The sequence below is a fragment of the Bufo bufo genome, chromosome 4 (genome assembly GCF_905171765.1).
Source record: "Bufo bufo chromosome 4, aBufBuf1.1, whole genome shotgun sequence".
Taxonomy (NCBI): domain Eukaryota; kingdom Metazoa; phylum Chordata; class Amphibia; order Anura; family Bufonidae; genus Bufo; species Bufo bufo.
Window position 1 is genome coordinate 606,282,140 of NC_053392.1, and position 19,525 is coordinate 606,301,664.

At 44.5% G+C, this 19,525-nt stretch overlaps 1 protein-coding gene across 1 annotated transcript in view; it reads right to left on the reverse strand.

The window, feature by feature from the left end:
• The window catches only part of EHD3 (EH domain containing 3), a 40,892-nt gene that overhangs the window by 10,270 nt on the left and 11,097 nt on the right, over positions 1-19,525 (reverse strand). Inside the window, exon 4 of the mRNA XM_040430603.1 lies at positions 12,564-12,661. Coding sequence (XP_040286537.1) covers positions 12,564-12,661 — 98 coding nt within the window. The remainder of the gene's footprint in view (positions 1-12,563; positions 12,662-19,525) is intronic.

Here is a 19,525-nt window from a genome sequence, read left to right on the forward strand (position 1 = left end):
AAAGGCCCAAGTCCCCAGGAGTAAGAATCACTGATTGCTGTTGGCTGTCCACTGGCTCACAGAGGGAGGCCCTGATTAGGGGCCCCTTTCCAGGAGGTCTATATACCTAAATATGGCAAATGGACAGAGGTTGTGCTAATGATACAAACAGGATAATTTCTGCAACTTTCTAATATATCTTGCATTTCAGTTCCTCACTATTGTCAAGATCTCTGCTTGCAGTCAGTGAATGGAAAAGCATTCTTGGTTACATACAAAGGCTAAGAATCCACCCCGATTACGTTTTGTTTTTTTTTTACAATATTTTAGCACAGGTAAGAGCTTTCAGCCTGGAGGTGCAGGAGGAGACAGATTTATGATGCTATTCTAGCCAGGGGTGAGCAACCTGCAGCTCTCCAGCTGTTGTGAAACTACAATTCCCAGCATGCTCCATTTATTTATATGAGAGTTCTGAGAAGAGCAGAGCAAGTATGCATGCTGGGAGTTGTAGGTTCACAACAGCTAGAGTGCCGCAGGCTGCCCACCCCTGTAGAGACACATACATTGTAGCACGTCACCTAGGATTTTATGCAAACAGTAACGTTTCCATTCAATGAGTGGAAGCAGAGCTCTTAAAAATTGTGAGGAACTAATTCACAGTCTTTACTTACAAGATTGGACAAAATGAATACCAATTTTAAAAATATTTCTGATAAAATGAATGAATTTGGATTGTTCTCATACATAGCACCAGTTTCAATTGGACACGGTGCTACCATGCGGATCTCTATGGTGCCTTTAGGTACTGTGCTGGATTTAAAGGGGTTGTCTCACCTCACAGTTACTAAGGTGAGATGAGACTAAGCCCCCCCCCCCTGACCATCAGGTGGCCGGGAAACAATGGATCGACCTGGCGCTGGCCGTTTCAGTACCTCCTATTACAATGCATGGGAGATACTGAAACAGCGTAGCAAGGCATGCTGCTTATCGGCTACCTGATGCAGACCAGACAACCCCTTTAAAGCCTGCACAGTACCTAAAGCCATCACAGAAGTCTCCATGTAAGGACCAGCTTCAATTAGGCATGGTCTCACCAACGTGAACAATCCAAATTCATTATTTTATTAGTTTTTCAGAAAGCACAAGGACCTGACTGAGTCAGGAGAACATGTGGTTCCTCATCTTCTCAAAAGAGGACTTGTGACCAGAACAAGTCCTACCATGAAGCTCCATAAATACCACTTTGAAGTGATCTGGTGTCATATCAACTGATTTACAAACCTTGCCTCATCCAATGACTACTGTCTTCACTTCCAAGGTATCTGTGTCCCTGACTTAACACCTTGGTTGGATGATGACTTCTCGTGTGAGGTATATGCTCAAAGCCCAAGCACAACCAAGTCTCCTAGACTTAATGGTCTCTCCAATTGACCATTTCACAGTTTTCAAACTATGGAGGCCAGCATTGGCATGGACTTATTCCACTCTTCATCTCAAGGAAAGTTGCATCAGAGGACTTGGCTTGTGCAGGAATCTTGGACCTGTGATCACACAACTCAAGCAGCCATGTGTTTCTACCAACTTTACATGCAGGTTGCCCCATGGTAGGTCAACACCAGACCTTCAGCAGAGGTGCAGACTGATCGGGTAATCACATGCTGTGACTCAAGTTGCAGTCTAATAGAACTGAATGGGTAAAGTTGATTCTCCTTCATCTCTATTGCCTTGGGGTTACATAGCTTTGTCATCTTATAGATATAGTAATGGACAAGCACTGGAAGAGTGCCGGAGGTTGCAGATCACTAGCTTCTTCGAGAGGTCGACTAAGGACAAGCCTTGGACAAAAAAGCTAAAATTCAAGGATTAAAAAACAAACAAACAAAAAGACCCACAAAACTTAAATGACCCCTCTGCCTCTTGTCATCTACGAGTACGTAGGATGGTGGAGCTGGCATTTCCTTCCCTTTCGGGACAATAATAGGAGACTGTGACTTCCTCACAGCACATGTAGGGTAGGGGCTTTGATGTATTACAGGTATCAGAAGTATTCTTCTATAGTTGTACTATTTATAGGGTCCAGCATAAGGCAAGGTCAATAGGGTTAAAGGCTACTCCACTCAAAACCTGAGTTGTGACTGCAGTTCGCCCCCAAACCCCCCTCTCTATGTTACACTCACAAGTTTCTCGGCAGCTGAGATATGGGGAGCTGTTTGCTGGGACCTTACCCTGAAGTGTGGTTTTAGCTTTTTCTGTGCTGTCTATAGAATACAGTCAATCATGTCACTATCACAGGCAGATATAGTATTATGACGTGAGGACTCCACCAAACTGTCACCTCCTGTTTAGCATAATTGGGGTACAGGCAAGAATAATATTATTATTATTATATAAAGAAGCCTGTCCTTTAAAGGGGTTGTCCGGGCTTTTACTATTGATGACCTATCCTCATGAGAGGTCATCAATATCAGATCGGCGGGGGTCCGACACCCAGCACCAATCAGCTGTATGAGGAGACGGCGCGCGCAGTGCACACGTGCCGTCTCTCTTCCTGTCCGATGCTGCCGTCTATGATCTTTGCCATAGACAGCAGCAGCGGACAGGAAGAGAGAAGGCACGTGTGCACTGCGCGCGCCGTCTCATCATACAACTGATTGGCGCTGGGTGTCGGACCCCCGCTGATGCAGTATATCTACACACGTGCGAGTTACTGTTTTAATGCAAAATGCACTGTGGCACTTTTACATTGCAGCAAATGCTAAGCAGCGGTTACTGCAAAAATGTCAATGTTACATTGTCAGAGCTGTTAAGCAAATTAATTATTCATGCAGGGACGAAGCCGAATCCCTCTGGTTGTATTTTAGTGCAAAAAGCGCTTGTGCGTTTCAATACCTCCGTAAAGGCATCTGCGCAGACTGCTATAACCATTTTCCACTTGTGCTGGATAAGAGAATAAAAACACACAAAAGAGAAAACACATGAAGCATGCAGAAAATATCACCAGACACAGACTCCCTGCTCCATCCCGAGATACTGCGCGGCAGGGGCAGGGACTGGAGCGGCTGCGCTGGAGTATAGCGGATTTCATTATTACATTTCCTGCTCAAAGACAATATCTCACCGCTCCTGACAGGTCTGTTTTAGTTACTACTTACGTTACAGATGTAATAATTCTGGAGCATCTATTCTTATCACTCTATGTTGTGTCATTCATTTATTATTCCTGCTAGAAGTTTGCAATGAAGTCGAGCTGGGTGTTACCAATTGAGGGGGGAGGATGGGGGGGTCCCTGTACAGTCTGGAACTGATTGGATAATGTCAGACTGAGCAGGGACACCCCCAATTGGTAACATCCATCTGAATCTTCACTGCAGACTCCTGGAATCATACAAATTCTGTTATCGTTGTAAATGAGCCGTTTTGTCTTCTGCATATAAAAAAAGACAATAGAGACCGAAAGACCTTTTTTCATCCTTCATTGTGAGCCTCCCCTCATATAAAAAGGGAGACAACTCTGTATTTCGAGGATTTACATGCAGGGAGTACAAACTTTCAAAAAGGTTCACTCTTTGCTGTGGGGATCTGCTCATTCACTCTTTGCTGTGGGGATCTGCTCACACAGGCACCAAGACACCGTGCCGGATCCAATGGTGAACCACGGACCCCACAGAGTTATAATGGGGTCTATTGAGGTGGTGTTCTAGTTCTCAAAGTGACGATGAAGCCTCCAATAAAAAGGCAAGATGCAACGTAAATAAAGAAAAAATAAAAAGTAAAAAAAAATGTAAGCCTTAAAAGTGGAGTTTAAAATATCTCTTGATCATTGCTGACTTTCCGATTCATTTAAACAAATTATTAAGACAAAAAGTGATCAGAGAGTGAGAAGGCAAGGAATGATGTTAAGTTTCATAATGGCGAGTTCAATAGGCATCCTTAAAGGGCATCTGTCAGCAGTTTTGTACCTAGGACACTGGCTGACCTGTTACATGTGCGCTTGGCAGCTGAAGACATCCGTGTTGGTCCCATGTTCCTATGTGCCCGCATTGCTGAGAAAAAAAATAATGTTTTATTATATGCAAATCAGCCTCTAGGAGCAACAGGGGCGTTGCCGTTACACCTAGAGGCTCCACCATCTCTGCAGCTGTCACACTGTCTGCACTTTGCTCGACAGGGCCGGGCAGTGAAAACATGATCACACTTGCCTGGCCCTGTCAAAATGCAGAGAGGGCACATATTTTTTATATATGGACATGGGACCAACGCAGATGTCTTCAGCTGCCAAGCGCACATCTAACAGGTCAGCCAGTGTCATAGGGACAAATCTGCTGACAGATGCCCTTTAACCCCTTCACAACCGCCACCGTACATGTACAGCGGAAGTCGGCACTTTAAAGATGTCGTGGTCAAATGTGACCACAGCATCGGGGTGGTCCAGAAGCAGGAGACACACGCTCCAGCTCCCATAACTTAGTTCCCCGGCTGAGATCAGGGAACCTAATGCATTAGCGTAATAGCCGGAAGCCTCAAGCAGGCTTTGGTAGCTATTGCTAAAATATACTAATACAGGCCAGCAGGTGTCAGCACTGTATTGTTATATTGTAAATGAAGTGTTCAATAATGGCCATTATAGGAATCACAGAACTCAATGGGCAATATAATGATTGCCAGTTATAATCAACCAAGGCGACTTTAAAAAAGTAATATATATATATATATATATATATATATATACATACATACATACACACACACACACATACACATACACACACCATTGGAAAAGCCACGTGCAAAAAAAATAAAAAATGCCCCTACTATTAAAATATAAATTTTAATCCAATATGGCAAATGGCGTAACAGAAAAAAAAAAAATATTTAAACCGTGAATTTGCCAAAAAAAAAAAAAAAAAAAAAGTCAGGGGTCAGAATATGGTGATCAAAAAATAAATAAATACGTTTTTTTTCCCCCCAGAGTATTAAAACACAAGAAAAACTATACAAGTATGGCATCATTGTAATCATACTGACCTGGAGAATGAAGGTAACGGGTCAATTTTACCACATAGTGAACGCCGTAAAAGAAAAACTCATAAACTGTGGCAGTATTGCATCTTTTTTCCAATTCCACCCCATTTGGATTCCCACTACATGGTATGCAACCGTAAATGGTGCCATTAGAAAGTACAACTTGTCCCGCAAAAAATAAGCCCTCATAAGGCTATGTGAACAGAAAAAATAAAAAAATTTAAAAAAAAGTTATGACTATGGAGAGGTATGGAGTGAAAATGAAAAACGCAAACATGGAAAATTGCAAGGTCCTCTAAGGGTTAAAGTGGAACCCTCTGCAGCGTTTTGGTGTCAGTCTGATAAAACTGAGACAAACGGATCCGTCCTGACACACAATGTAAGTAAATGGGTACGGATCCGTTTTCACTGACACAATCTGACACATTAGAAAACGGATCCGTTCTCCACTGACTTTCAATGGAGATCCGTCTTGGCTATGTTAAAGATAATACAAACGGATCCGTTCAGAATGGATGCAGACGGTTGTATTAGGTTCCATTCACACGTCCGCATTTTGCGGACCCATTAATTTCTATGGGGCCGCACGATGTGCTGCCCAGATCCGGAAATGCGGACCCGCACTTCCAGGTCCGCAATTCGGTTCCCGAATTTTTTTTTTCCTATTCTTGTCCACAATTGCGGACAAGAATAGGCATTTTCTATTATAGTGTCGGCGATTTGCGGTCCGCAAAATGCAGAACGTACATTGCCGATGTCCCGCAAAACACATACGGATGTGTGAACGGACCCTTATCTGAACAGATCCGTCCATGACGGATCCGCACAAAACGCGGGTGTGAAAGTAGCCTATCCATTAACTCATTAACTTCCAGGAGGAATAATCAGAGGAACGGCACTATACCAATTGCTAAGAATTTTTTCCCCCCAAGATTTCATGAAGAATGCAAGCATTTACTAAGACATATCAGGAGAGAGGACAGAGCCCCTTTAAGGATATGCACTGTTTATAGAGGACCGTATAATCACAGGTTTGCTCCAGTAGAAGACTCCGATTACAGGGGTGATTTGATGACGTAACTGCCCTGTCAGTAGGGGGCACTGTACTATGCCAACACTTTTTCTTTACACACAGCTTGCAGGCCCAGCAGGAGCGTGGACATCAGAGGTAGCGTCCGCGGTCACTCTGCGGTGCGGCTGCAGAAGGAAAACACAGCTGACGGGGCAGACTGAGCACTCGGCCATCATTTATCCCGTTCCGACCCCACGAGGAGCGACATGGAGAGCGGTCACCGACAACCAGTGGAAAGTTACAGACCGCTGCCAATGCACGAAGATCCCAGTCCAAGCCAAGCAGATACTGCGAGCTCGAAAACGAAAGCGCTAGGATAGAGAGTAGCGAATCGATTTTGTACGAAACATCCGAAGTCGATTCGCTCATCCCCAATAGCGAGCAGTCAGACCTAGAATTATACTCCAGTTACATCCAAAGCTGCATTTAAAATTCTGCTCCTGCCCAATTGTCTACCTTGCATCTGGCTGCGGCCCGCTGTTTGAGCTCAGCCCGGCACATACCGCACCCTACAGCAATGCGTTGCAGCAGAATGCTCCGTCCCTTGGGCTCTCAGCAGCCAGAAGAGCTAGAGGTCCTCACACCATTTGTAAAGACTAGTGATCTCCATAGTGAGGACCCTGGCAAAGAGCTGGACTATGAATCGGGGTCTGGAGGTCATATTGGGTTATCTGGAATACTTTGGGATTACAGGTCGCTGTAATCCACCCCAATTACAGGCTCAGAAGCGATAATCCAGAGACACGGATGACGATTCCTTATTCACAGAGGTGTAACAGGAAAGGGACATGTCCAGGGGAGTCCTAATGGTGACTAATATCCTGGAAGCAGCACCGACAGCGTCCAGGATTATCATCGAATTACCGCTAATATACAGGAAACCCAGGAGGGGCATCATTTAATAATGCTGTAATAGATCTGACAGGAGAGGTGCTGGATTATCAGATGTTCTGGATTACTGAACAGTCATAGAAAAGAATAGGAGGGGGCCCTATTACTAATGACTGGGTTTCTGGTGCTTTATCACTTTTGGCTAGGGCTACACGGCCGCAAAACATTAATGTCGCACCTAATGACAGTGAAAATCCAACAGGTTGGCATCTCTGCCAGCCTTGCCAGTTCCACATGCGATATCAGTAGGTGCAATGTAGCAGGCGCTCTGTAGTCCTGGCCTTCATGGGCATGGATTAGTGGGCACCAGTAGGTCCCTGGCAAGCGCCAATTTGGGGACAGATGGAGGAGAACGCGGATTGTTAATCAGTTTTCCAGTGTCAGGTTCTTCTTGCAGCCGACCCATGTACGGAATAGGAGTACCTCGTAGTGTGTGTGCAGGTCACCAGCCCCGGCAGTCCCTAAATAGATGTCGCACTCCTGTAAAATATTTAGCAGTGAGCCTCAAACACTATCACATCACCTCGCTAAATGGCGGGGTCGGGGTATGCATGACCGGGTGACATCGCAGAGAGGTACGAATGGAGAGTAACGGCTCCTACTGTGAATAGTCACACACGGATGCCGAATATCACTGAGGTTCTAATGAAGGACAAGGGGCAGCCGTAAATTATACCCGCCGGCGTGGTAAGATATATCGCCTTCCAAATTTAGGGTGAGGTGGGAGTACTGAGCAGTTGGTCCCATCTCCTCCATAGTAGACCCCTGTAAATATGGCTTAGAAATAATATATGAGGCTATCCCTGGAGGGCTAGGGCAATAAAGGGTCTAGTGGTAACATCCATGGTGTTTAAGTGTAAATGATATAATAGCCCTGGTGGACTAGGGCTATGAAGTGGTTAATGCCAAGATCCCTGGTGGTCTAGGGCAGTGAAAGTAGACTCCTGTCCTCTACAATTACACCTGACACGAGCAGGGAAGTTGGGAAGTTTCTAAAGTTAGAATATGGGCTTCCTGCTCTTTTATATGCCGGAGTGATAATCCAGAATATATGACGATCTGGCAACGATCAGGTCCCTTTGATGCCGGATTAAAGGAATTTTTCCGTATAGGAGGACAATAAGAGAAGAAGACATTATAAAAATAAAAAAACTATCACCAATAAAACTGACCCAAAAAAACAATGTGCGAGCAGCGATTAATCACTTTTCTGTGGAGTCAGGAATGTTTCGCACTTGATTATAAAGGAAGCCGGCGGCCATGTTGACCCGTAAAGCGGACCATCACATCCTCATGACAAGTCAATGTGCAGGTCAGGTCGGCCATGTCTTCAGGAAGGGAGGGGGTTGTAGTTTCATGATAAACCAGCTGCTGGGACGTTGTCTTGTACAGTTTTTTCCAAGACAAACAAAAAAAAGTTTGTAAAGACTTAAATCCACAAGATAAAAAAAAAAAAAAAAAAAAAAAAAAAAACACATTTGCCGCGACACTAATCCTCGCACCGCATGTTATAGAGCCCTGTGATGCTGCTGAACAGAAAGTCACAGCTGTACGGGCACAGATAACCGCCGCCTGACATTAACCCCTTAAACACAGGGCCCATTTTCATTTTTTTCTCCCCACATTCCAAGAGCCACAACTTTTTGATCTTCCATTCACATTGCCCTATGGAGGGCTTATTTGACAAGTTGTATTTTTTTTTAATGGCACCATTTAATTTAGGCCTCATGCACGCGGCCGTCGTTTTGGTCCGCATCCGAGCCGCAGTTTTGGCGGCTCGGATGCGGACCCGTTCACTTCAATGGGGCCGCGAAAGATGCGGACAGCACTCCGTGTGCTGTCCGCATCCGTTGCTCCGCAAAAAACACAACCTGTCCTGTTCTTGTCCGCGCTCTGCAGACAAGAATAGGCAGTTATATTAAAGGCTGTCCGTGCCGTTCTACAAATTGCGGAACGCACACGGACGCCATCCGTGTTTTGCGGACTGCAAAACACACAACGGTCATGTGCATGAGGCCTTACTGTGTCTTGTATGGGGAAAAAAAAAAAATTATTTGAGGAGGAAAATTGACAAAAAAAAACACAATTTGCCACGGTTTTTTGGATTTTGCTCTAAAAATGACAACATTCTGATGACGTGGATGAATACAATTATGGCGATACCAAGTTTGTATACTTTTTATTTTGTTTTACTACTTCTGTAAAAATAAAAAAACTTTAAAAAATATACAATTTTTCTTTGCATCTCCATAACCTTTATACATCTGCAATTACAGAGCTGTGAGAGGGCTGGTTTATTGCAGGTGGAAAGGTAGCTTTTATTGGTACCATTTTTGGGGCATGTAGGACTTTCTGATCACTGTTATTCAATTTTTTTATGGGGGGAACAAAGTGACCAAAAAAATAAATAAAATAAATCACGTGATCTCTGCACAGGAAAAATATTTAGAATTTCAATAGGTCAGACATTTGGGGACGCAGCAATACCGGTTAGGTTTATTTTTATATGTAAAATTGTGAAAAGGAGCGATTTGAATTTAATATACAGTATATATTTTTTTTATGCAACAACTTTTAGCCCCCTTAGGGGGCTAGAGCATGTGATCTTCTGATCTCGTCCCACAGACCACAAGGTCTATGAGATTCTGAGACACAGCCTCGTGCATGGCTTTACAGGCAGTTAACCATGAGTGGCCTGGGAACCTAACGAGGCCTCAGGCTGTCATAACTGATCAGAGCACCGGGATCTTACTGATGAGGCTCCAGTCAAAAGGCAGAGAGAACCCCTTTCCTCTGTCTAACCCCACAGATGCAGTGACTGCTAATGATCGCAGAATCTGAGGGGTTAAATGACCAGGTTCGGCGTTAACCAAGTATGCCAACAACAGCCACTGAGGCTAGTACTGGACCAACGTATTAGCCGCCAGCCCACCATTGTGAATGTGGTATGGACTAAAGGCGGCCATACATCTTAGATGCATACCAGCCAACCATCTAATGTTTGGGGGTTACCCGAATCTTCTTGATGGCAGATGCTGGGGGGGGAGAGAAGGATCAGACTGTTAGATTTCAATATGCCCAATCCTTTGATTCACGGCAGGGGCTTTCACCAGTACCCAGTCCAGTTCATCCTGGGTACTGATCTATACATGCTGCCCTGCTGGGGTCGCCACCATGCCAGATACTATTATCACCGTAAGACAGTGTCTTTTCCCTTTGTGCCCAGTGGTATATACAGTGTCCCGGCCCTGGCACCTAGTGGTGTATGTACAGGGCTCATTCATTTGTGTTCTATATAGAGTCCAGGGTTTGCAGTGCCCAGTCCTTGTCACGTAGGCTCTGGCACCCCTTGGTTATGTACAATCCGTATTCACCAGTTCCATGTCCCACTCCCCTGATATAATATATGTATCCCACTGATGTGTAGTTCTGCTCTCCTGCCCGTGTCCTGTGGTTACTACAGGTTAGGACCATTGCCAGGCCTCTGTGCCAGCTCCTGCCATCTGGGCTACATCACAGCCGACGGGCTCGGTGTTTAGTAGAAACAGCCCTGACAACATCCCCACAATGTACAGAGCGAGATAACGCGGAGGTCACGGAGCGCACCCCGAGCTGATCATATAGGAAGAGGTGTATTACATGGAGTAGCCGGCCGGGTCTGACACCTCAAGGGTCTCTTCGCTCAGCCTCATAGAAGGGAATCCCAAGTGCCCCCCCCCCCCCCCTTGACATCCATATACCCCAATGAGGCATGTGGAAGGGGAAGTGTCATCAGGAGACCACCTATCAGCAGGACTAATCCTATTAAATGCCTCCACATACACCCAGGCCCCTCAGAGGATGTACTTAAATGGCTCCCCGGCACCCACGTTGCTCCTGACGCCCTTGCATCTCGGGTGACGCTAGGGAGGCATCGCGGCCTGCTATTGGCTGAAACCCCCCCCACTTCCTTTCCTCAACGCCGGATGTTTTCATCTGCACGACGGGGAGATGCAGCGGCGGACGTCAGAAGCGACGCGGGCGCCAGACAGCCAGGTGAGTACAACCTCTGTGAGGGGCCCGGCTGTATGGGAAAGCATAACCCCTTTAAGCCATTCTTACTGACCGGTAGGGTTGATCCTGCTGATTAAAATGATACCAGTCTTGTGAAGAAAAAAAAATAAAAAATGATTCTTTATGCAAGCGAGGGCTTCAGAGCACTGCGGGGCTGGCCTAGCGGCTAGTCCCTCAGATTGTCAGTGCTGGCCCCGGCCCCTCGGTGCACTGAAGCCGTCATTTGCATTGATAGCAGCAAGAGGTACCTGTAATTGCAGGTGTGAGAGAGAATGACATTTAGTTGATGAAACAGGAATATTTTTTTAAAGAAAAAAGTCCTAAAACTTTCCAGTATACTTCCTGCATCGATTCCCTGTGGTATCCAAGATCTCTGCTTGCTGTCATTCAATAGGCTTCTTCAAGATTTGCTTCCAGGGGGGTGAAAAAAAAAATCCCATCCTGGTCATGGGATGGATACCCAGCTGGGCAGTAACAAGCCGTGCGCGATCATCACGACAGATTTCTTTTTTCTACCCTGGAAGCAAAAAATATCAGGTCCCTATTGAATGGCAGCAAGCAGAGATCTTGAAAACGATTAAGAAATTGTTGCAGAAAGTATATTGGAAACTTTTCATTCTATGAAGAAAATAATTTATTCACTGAAACTGGAATATCCCTTTAATTTCCCTGCTGTGCAAACTACTTTCCGGCAGGAAAATAATTTGATAAAGAAATTGCTAACAGGCTAACAATAGTAGCAAAGAAGCAGCAGGTTTTTCTAAGGTTTTGTTACAATGTATCAGTATCTTTCTCCTGCCTGGAGCCAGGACTTATATAACCGTCCCCTTCCTGCCTTTTACATTGTAACAAACCAATCAGCTGTGTGCACACAGAATAGGGGACAACTATTAGATTGGTGGGGGTCCTACTGCTTGGACACCCGCTGATCACAAAAACCTCTTTGCCCACAGTGCCCCCCCCCCCCCCCCAAAATGAATGGAGTGACAGGTCGAGCATTCACACTGCCACTGTCTATGGAAGTTCCAGAGAAAACTGAGCACAGCATCTGGAACTCCCATAGAGATGACTGGAGAGGCCGCATGCATGCCTGACCGGCTGCCCCGTTCATTTCGGGGGGGGGGGGGTCTCAGCGGTACGATAATAATAATAAATAATTTATCACAACTATCAATGGTCCTGTTGTCCAATCAGAACTGTGATAGGTTGCTATGGGTAGCAATGACAGGTTTTTGTTTTTTTAACATTTTTCCTCAGAGAGCAAGCAGAGATCTTGAACATAATGAAGAACCGAGATATAAAGCATATTAGAAAGCTGCAGAACATCTCATTATTCAGTGCTAAAACTAAACAGCCCCTTTAAATGTGTCACAACCAAATTTGTTCCAGATGTGGATGGAGAGCGACCACCTCAGGGTTTACATATGGAGGATCATCCATTCCAGCCATAGATGTGGAATCGTTGCCAGCCTCCCAGTGACATCCCCTGTATTATCTATACGTCCAACATTAGCTGATGATATACCATAGACACTGAGACCCTCACCTCGACTTATCCTCTGTTTCTCTCCGGACAGGATCCCAGGGGTGTCAATGACACTGATGCTTTCCAGGACCGGGTTGGGAAGCTGTGCACAAACGAACCTGCATAACATAGAACAGACCAATGTAAATAGATTTCATGTAGAAGGCTCCGTGACCGGCCCTAAGAATCACTGGAAGTGGGCGATCACTCACAGCAGCACAGAGCGTTTCAGGCGAGGAGGATGCTGATCTTATGAAGGGCAGTGACCCGTCCACTCATGAAATTAGATCAGTAGGGAGCTTCAGGCGACAATGGGCGGTGGTCATAGATGGAGACTTTTATAATTGAAGAAGGAGGAGGAGGTTTCTCCCAGCAGCACAGAGCGTTTCAGAAGTGTGCTAATACTGTGGGAGGCAGTGACAAGTCAGGTGGGGAGGGGAATTAAGTCAACGGTCAAAGACAAAAAGCTACAAATCAGAAGGAGCAGGGTGCTCCCAGCAGCACAGAGTATTTCAGGAGAGCAGTGTGTTCCTTTAGTGACCTGTCTACTTAGTGAGGTCAGGGCCATAACAAGGGTAGCGTCATGATGGGATGAAGACAAGTGGGAGGTTCAAGATTGGGCGTTACATAGGAGCAGGCTCGCCAGCAGCAACCCCCAGTATTTCAGAAGTGTACTGATTTTATAGGGGGGCAGAGACCAGCCTATAGCATGGATGTTGCAGGCTGTATCCAGTTCGTTACACTTTGGACTTGCAGGACACATTGTATAATGCTCCAATGACCTTGAACAACCACCGGCTGATTATGGACCTTGCCGGGACTTGCATGAACAGAACGTTCCCATTACATAACGATTCCATTAGAAGGATCCGTCGTACAATGTGTCGCGTCAGCTCCTCGGCAAACACAATGCTTTCACAGAGCCGTAGTGTTTGTGGAACGCATTCAGTGCGGATCTTACACAGGACGTGGAGAGGAGAGCAGCCCGAGCAGAACAGAAACTCCATTTTTGCAACCATTTTCATTATTCTAATGCATAAAAATTTTTTTTTTTAAAAAGATATTTTTTCCCCCCTATGGTTACAGGTGGCAATCAAACCCTGTGTAGCACAGGCAGAAGAGAAATTAGCTCAGTCAGTAAAAAAAGGCGATAAGGCATTCTTCAGATACATAAAAGGAAAAAAGGAAACTAAAAACAAGGAATTGCCAAATTAAAAAACGAAAGAAGGAAGGTATATGGAAGAAGATAAAGAACTAGCTGACTGCCTCAATGAATACTTCTGTTCAGTTTTTACAAAGGAAAATGAAGGAAAAGGACCTCAGTTAGGCCCCTTTCACACGGGCGAGAATTCAGTGCGGGTGCAATGCGCGAGGTGAACGCATTACACCCACATGGAATCCGGACCCATTCACTTCAATGGGGCTGTTCAGATGAGCGGTGTCTATATTCTGCATTTTTCACGCAACGCAGGCCCCATAGAAATAAATTGGGATGCGTGAAAAGTTTATTCTCTGCATTAAAAGTTTATTCTCTGTATTATTTTCCCTTATAACATGGTTATAAGGGAAAATAAAAAGCATTCTTAATACAGAATGCATAGTAAACTGTAGATTGAGGTGGTAAGCGCCATTACGTCACCATAAGGTCCTTTTGCAGGTCCTGAAAGAAGAAGCAAGAGGAGGATGCCGGCTGTGCGATCAATTGGAACAGGTAAGTTCATTTAGTTTTTATTACCTCAATCTACAGTTTACTTTGCATTCTGTATTAAGAATGCTATTATTTTCCCTTATAACCATGTTAGAAGGGAAAATATTAAAATCTACAGAACACCGATCCCAAACTGCAGTGAAGAAGTCCTGGTTCGGGTCTGGGTACCAAAGTCAGTTTTTTTTATCATGTGCGTGCAAAACGCATTGCACCAGCGCGCTAAAAATTGAACATCGGAATGCAATCGCAGTCAAAACGGACTGCAATTGCGTACCTACTCGCACGATTTTCCCTGATCGCAGACGCAACGCATCCGGACACGCTCGTCTGCAAGGGGCCTTAGGGAGGAAGACTAATGAATCTTTTGATGCATGGGTCTTTACAGAGGAAGAGGTTCTAAGTCAGCTGTCTAAAATTAATACAAATAAGTCACAGGGGCCTGATGGGATACACCCAAAGCTATTAAAAGAGCTTAGCGGTGAACTAGCAAAACCATTAACAGATTTATTTAACCAATCACTGGTAACAGGAGTCGTCCCAGAAGATTGGAAATTAGCAAATGTTGTGCCCAGTCACAAGAAAGGTAGTAGGGAGGAATCGGGCAACTATAGGCCAGCAAGCCTAACATCAATAGTGGGGAAATTAATGGAAACCATACTTAAGGAGAGGATTGTGGAACATCTAAAATCCCATGGATTGAAAGGTGAAAAACAGCATGGGTTTACTTCAGGGAGATCATGTCAAACTAATCTTATTGATTTTTTTGATTGGGTGACTAAAACAATAGATGGCGGAGGTGCAGTAGACATCGCTTATCTAGACTTTAGTAAGGCTTTTGATACTGTCCCACATAGAAGGTTTATCAATAAATTGCGGTCTTTGTGCTTGGACTCCCATATTGTTGAATGGATTAGGCAGTAGCTGAGGGACAGGCAACAGAGGGTTGTAGTCAATGGAGTATATTCAGACCAAGGTCTTGTTACCAGTGGGGTACCTCAGGGATCTGTTCTGGGACCCATATTGTTTAATATCTTTATCAGCGAAATTGCAGAAGGCCTCGATGGTAAGGTGTGTCTTTTTGCTGATGACACAAAGATTTGTAACAGGGTTGATGTTCCTGGAGGAATACACCAAATGGAAAAGGATTTAGGAAAACTAGAGGAATGGTCAGAAATCTGGCAACTAAAATTTAACGTTGATAAGTGCAAGATAATGCACCTGGGGCGTAAAAACCCAAGATCAGAATATAAAATCAGTGATACAGTCCTAACCTCAGTATCTGAGGAAAGGGATTTAGGAGTAATTATTTCAGAAGACTTAAAGGTAGGCAGACAATGTCATAGAGCAGCAGGAGATGCTAGCAGAATGCTTGGGTGTATAGGGAGAGGCATTACCAGTAGAGAGAGGGAGGCGCTCATGCCGCTCTACAGAGCACTAGTGAGACCTCATTTGGAGTATTGTGCTCAGTACTGGAGACCATATCTCCAGAAGAATATTGATACTTTGGAGAGAGTTCAGAGAAGAGCTACTAAACTAGTACATGGATTGCAGGATAAAACTTACCAGGAAAGATTAAAGGACCTTAACATGTATAGCTTGGAAGAAAGACGAGACAGAGGGGATATGATAGAGACTGCTAAATACATAAAGGGAATCAACAAGGTAAAAGAGGAGAGAATATTTAAAAGAAGAGAAACTACTACAAGAGGACACAGTGTTAAATTAGAGGGGCAAAGGTTTAAAAGTAATATCAGGACCAGGAGTGATGATGAAGGAAGGCGGTTATAAATGTGTCCTGCTCTTGTAGGGTTTGGGTATATTTGTTAATGGATGATGTTTGCAATCACATTGAAGATGTCTTTGATACCCGAGTTTCTACGTAGATTCATGCCATGTCTTTTGTAGATATGTGTTTTATAATGCATATAATATATATTATATATGACTGATAATGTATATGTCTTCTGTCTACAAAAAAATGTCATGTTAATGTTATAAAAAAAATGACTGAAAACTGATAAAGAGATATCTGATTTAAAAAAAAAAAAAAAAAAAGTAATATCAGGAAGTATTACTTTACTGAGAGAGTAGTGGATGCATGGAATAGCCTTCCTGCAGAAGTGGTAACTGCAAATACAGTGAAGGAGGTTAAGCATTCATGGGATAGGCATAAGGCCATCCTTCATATAAGATAGGGCCAGGGGCTATCCATAGTACTCAGTATATTGGGCAGACTAGATGGGCCAAATGGGTCTTATCTGCCGACACATTCTAGGTTTCTAGTCCGATTCTGCAGTCACTCCACTCCAAAGTTTTTGCAACTAAACTGCAATCACATGGCTCAGTAGGTGGTGTGTGTCACCACTCGGGGACTGTATTTAGACAGCCTGATGCCAAAAGATCTGAAAGTTCAAAAATCCGGGACATTGACATGGAAACGCTTACATTTACGTGCTGTAACAATTGTTGGCAAAAGCTTTTTGATTCACACAAGTTTTAGTTTTCACAATGTTTGCTGCTTCATTGTTTTTGGATCTTTTTGTCAGATGTTTCTATGGTATACTATAGGCATTTCAGAAGTTTTTTCAATTATGGAAGCGTTTCATTAGTACCGGAGGACCAGGAAGCGGTGAAGGATCTGTACTCACCGATTCCTGGTCCTCGGCTCAGTTATTTGCACTGGGGGCTAATAAATGGCAGAAGAAAGAAAAAGAAAAAAAAAGAAGATGGACAGAGACTACATAATACATATACAGTCAGGTCCATAAATATTGGGACATCGACACAATTCTAACATTTTTGGCTCTATACACCACCACAAAGGATTTGAAATGAAACGAACAAGATGTACTTTAACTGCAGACTGTCAGCTTTAATTTGAGGGAATTTACATCCAAATCAGGTGAACGGTGCAGGAATTACAACAGTTTGCATATGTGCCTCCCACTTGTTAAGGGACCAAAAGTAATGGGACAATTGGCTTCTCAGCTGTTCCATGGCCAGGTGTGTGTTATTCCCTCATTATCCCAATTACAATGAGCAGATAAAAGGTCCAGAGTTCATTTCAAGTGTGCGATTTGCATTCGGAATCTGTTGCTGTCAACTCTCAAGATGAGATCCAAAGGCCTCTTTCACAAGGGCGTTGCGGGAAAATGTGCGGGTGCGTTGCGGGAACACGCGATTTTCCCGCGCGAGTGCAAAACATTGTAATGCGTTTTGCACTCACGTGAGCAAAATCGCGCATGTTTGGTACCCAAACTTCTTCACAGAAGTTCGGGCTTGGGATCGGTGTTCTGTAGATTGTATTATTTTCCCTTATAACATGGTTATAAGGGGAAATAATAGCATTCTGAATACAGAATGCATAGTAAAATAGCGCTGGAGGGGTTAAAAAAAAAATAGTAATAAATTTAACTCAACTTAGTCCACTTGATCGCGCTGCCGTCACCTCCTTCTGTCTCCTTCTTTGCCGATTGTAGGAACAGGACCTGTGGTGACGTCACAACGGTCGTCACATGGTACATCACATGATCCATCACCATGGTAAAAGATCATGTGATGACCGGAGTGACGTCACCACAGGTCCTGTTCCTACAATCAGCAAAGAAGGAGACAGAAGGAGATGCCAGCAGCGCGATCAAGTGGACTAAGGAGAGTTAAAAAAAAAAAATGTATATATTTTTTTTTAACCCCTCCAGCGCTATTTTACTATGCATTCTGTATTCAGAATGCTATTATTTTCCCTTATAACCATGTTATAAGGGGAAATTAATGATCGGGTCTCCATCCCGATCGTCTTCTAGCAACAGTGCGTGAAAATCGCACCGCATCCGCACTTGCTTGCAATTTTCACGCAACCCCATTCACTTCTATGGGGCCTGCGTTGCATGAAAAACGCAGAATATAGAGCATGCTGCGATTTTCATGCAACGCACAAGTAATGCGTGAAAATCACCGCTCATGTGAACAGCCCCATAGAAATGAATGGGTCGGGATTCAGTGCGGGTGCAATGCGTTCAACTCACGCATCGCATCCGCGCGGAATACTCGCCCGTGTGAAAGGGGCCAAAGAGCTATCACTATCAGTGAAGCAAGCCATTATTAGGGGGGAAAAAAACAAAACAAACCCATCAGAGAGATAGCAAAAACATTAGGCATGGCCAAAACAACTGTTTGGAACATTCTTAAAAAGGAACGCATCGGTGAGCTCAGCAACACCAAAAGACCCGGAAGACCACGGAAAACAACTGTGATGGATGACCGAAGAATTCTTTCCATAGTAGAGAAAACGCCCTTCACAACAGTTGGCCACATCAAGAACACTCGCCAGGAGGTAGGTGTATGTGTGTCAAAGTCAACAATCAAGAGAAGACTTCACCAGAGTGAATACAGAGGGTTCACCACAAGATGTAAACCATTGTTGAGCCTCAAAAACAGGAAGGCCAGATTAGAGTTTTCCCAAACAACATCTAAAAAATCCTTCACAGTTCTGGAACAACATCCTATGGACAGATGAGACCAAGATCAACTTGTACCAGAGTGATGGGAAGAGAAGAGTATGGAGAAGGAAAGGAACTGCTCATGATCCTAAGCATACCACCTCATCAGTGAAGCATGGTGGTGGTAGTGTCATGGCGTGGGCATGTATGGCTGCCAATGGAACTGATTCTCTTGTATTTATTGATGTGACTGCTGACAAAAGCAGCAGGATGAATTCTGAAGTGTTTCGGGCAATATTATCTGCTCATATTCAGCCAAATGCTTCAGAACTCATTGGACGGCGCTTCACAGAGCAGATGGACAATGATCCAAAGCATACTGCAAAAGCAACCAAAGAGTTTAAAGGGTTTCTATCACTTCGTTTCACCTATTTAGCTTTCAGACACTAGCGATCCGCTAGTGTCTGCTTTATCTAACCATCCTAATATAAGAGCTTATTGTCCTGCCGTTTAGCTAAAAAAATAACTTATATAGATATGCAAATGAGCCTCTAGGTGCTATGGGGGCGTGATTAGCACCTAGAGGCTCCGTCTACCTTAACAAACTGCCGCCGCCCAGCGCGTCCCTCCAGCCTGCCCATCTCCTCCGGAATGCGATGCTCCTCATATTCGGCGCATGCGCAGTGAATGTCTGATCGCTTCCCTGCTCAGACATCTCCACTGCGCCTGCGCCGATGACGTCATAGTGCTCCGAGGAACAGGCGCAGTGGAGATGTCTGAGCAGGGAAGCATCAGACATTCACTGCGCATGCGCAGAACAGAGACGCGCACGGAGA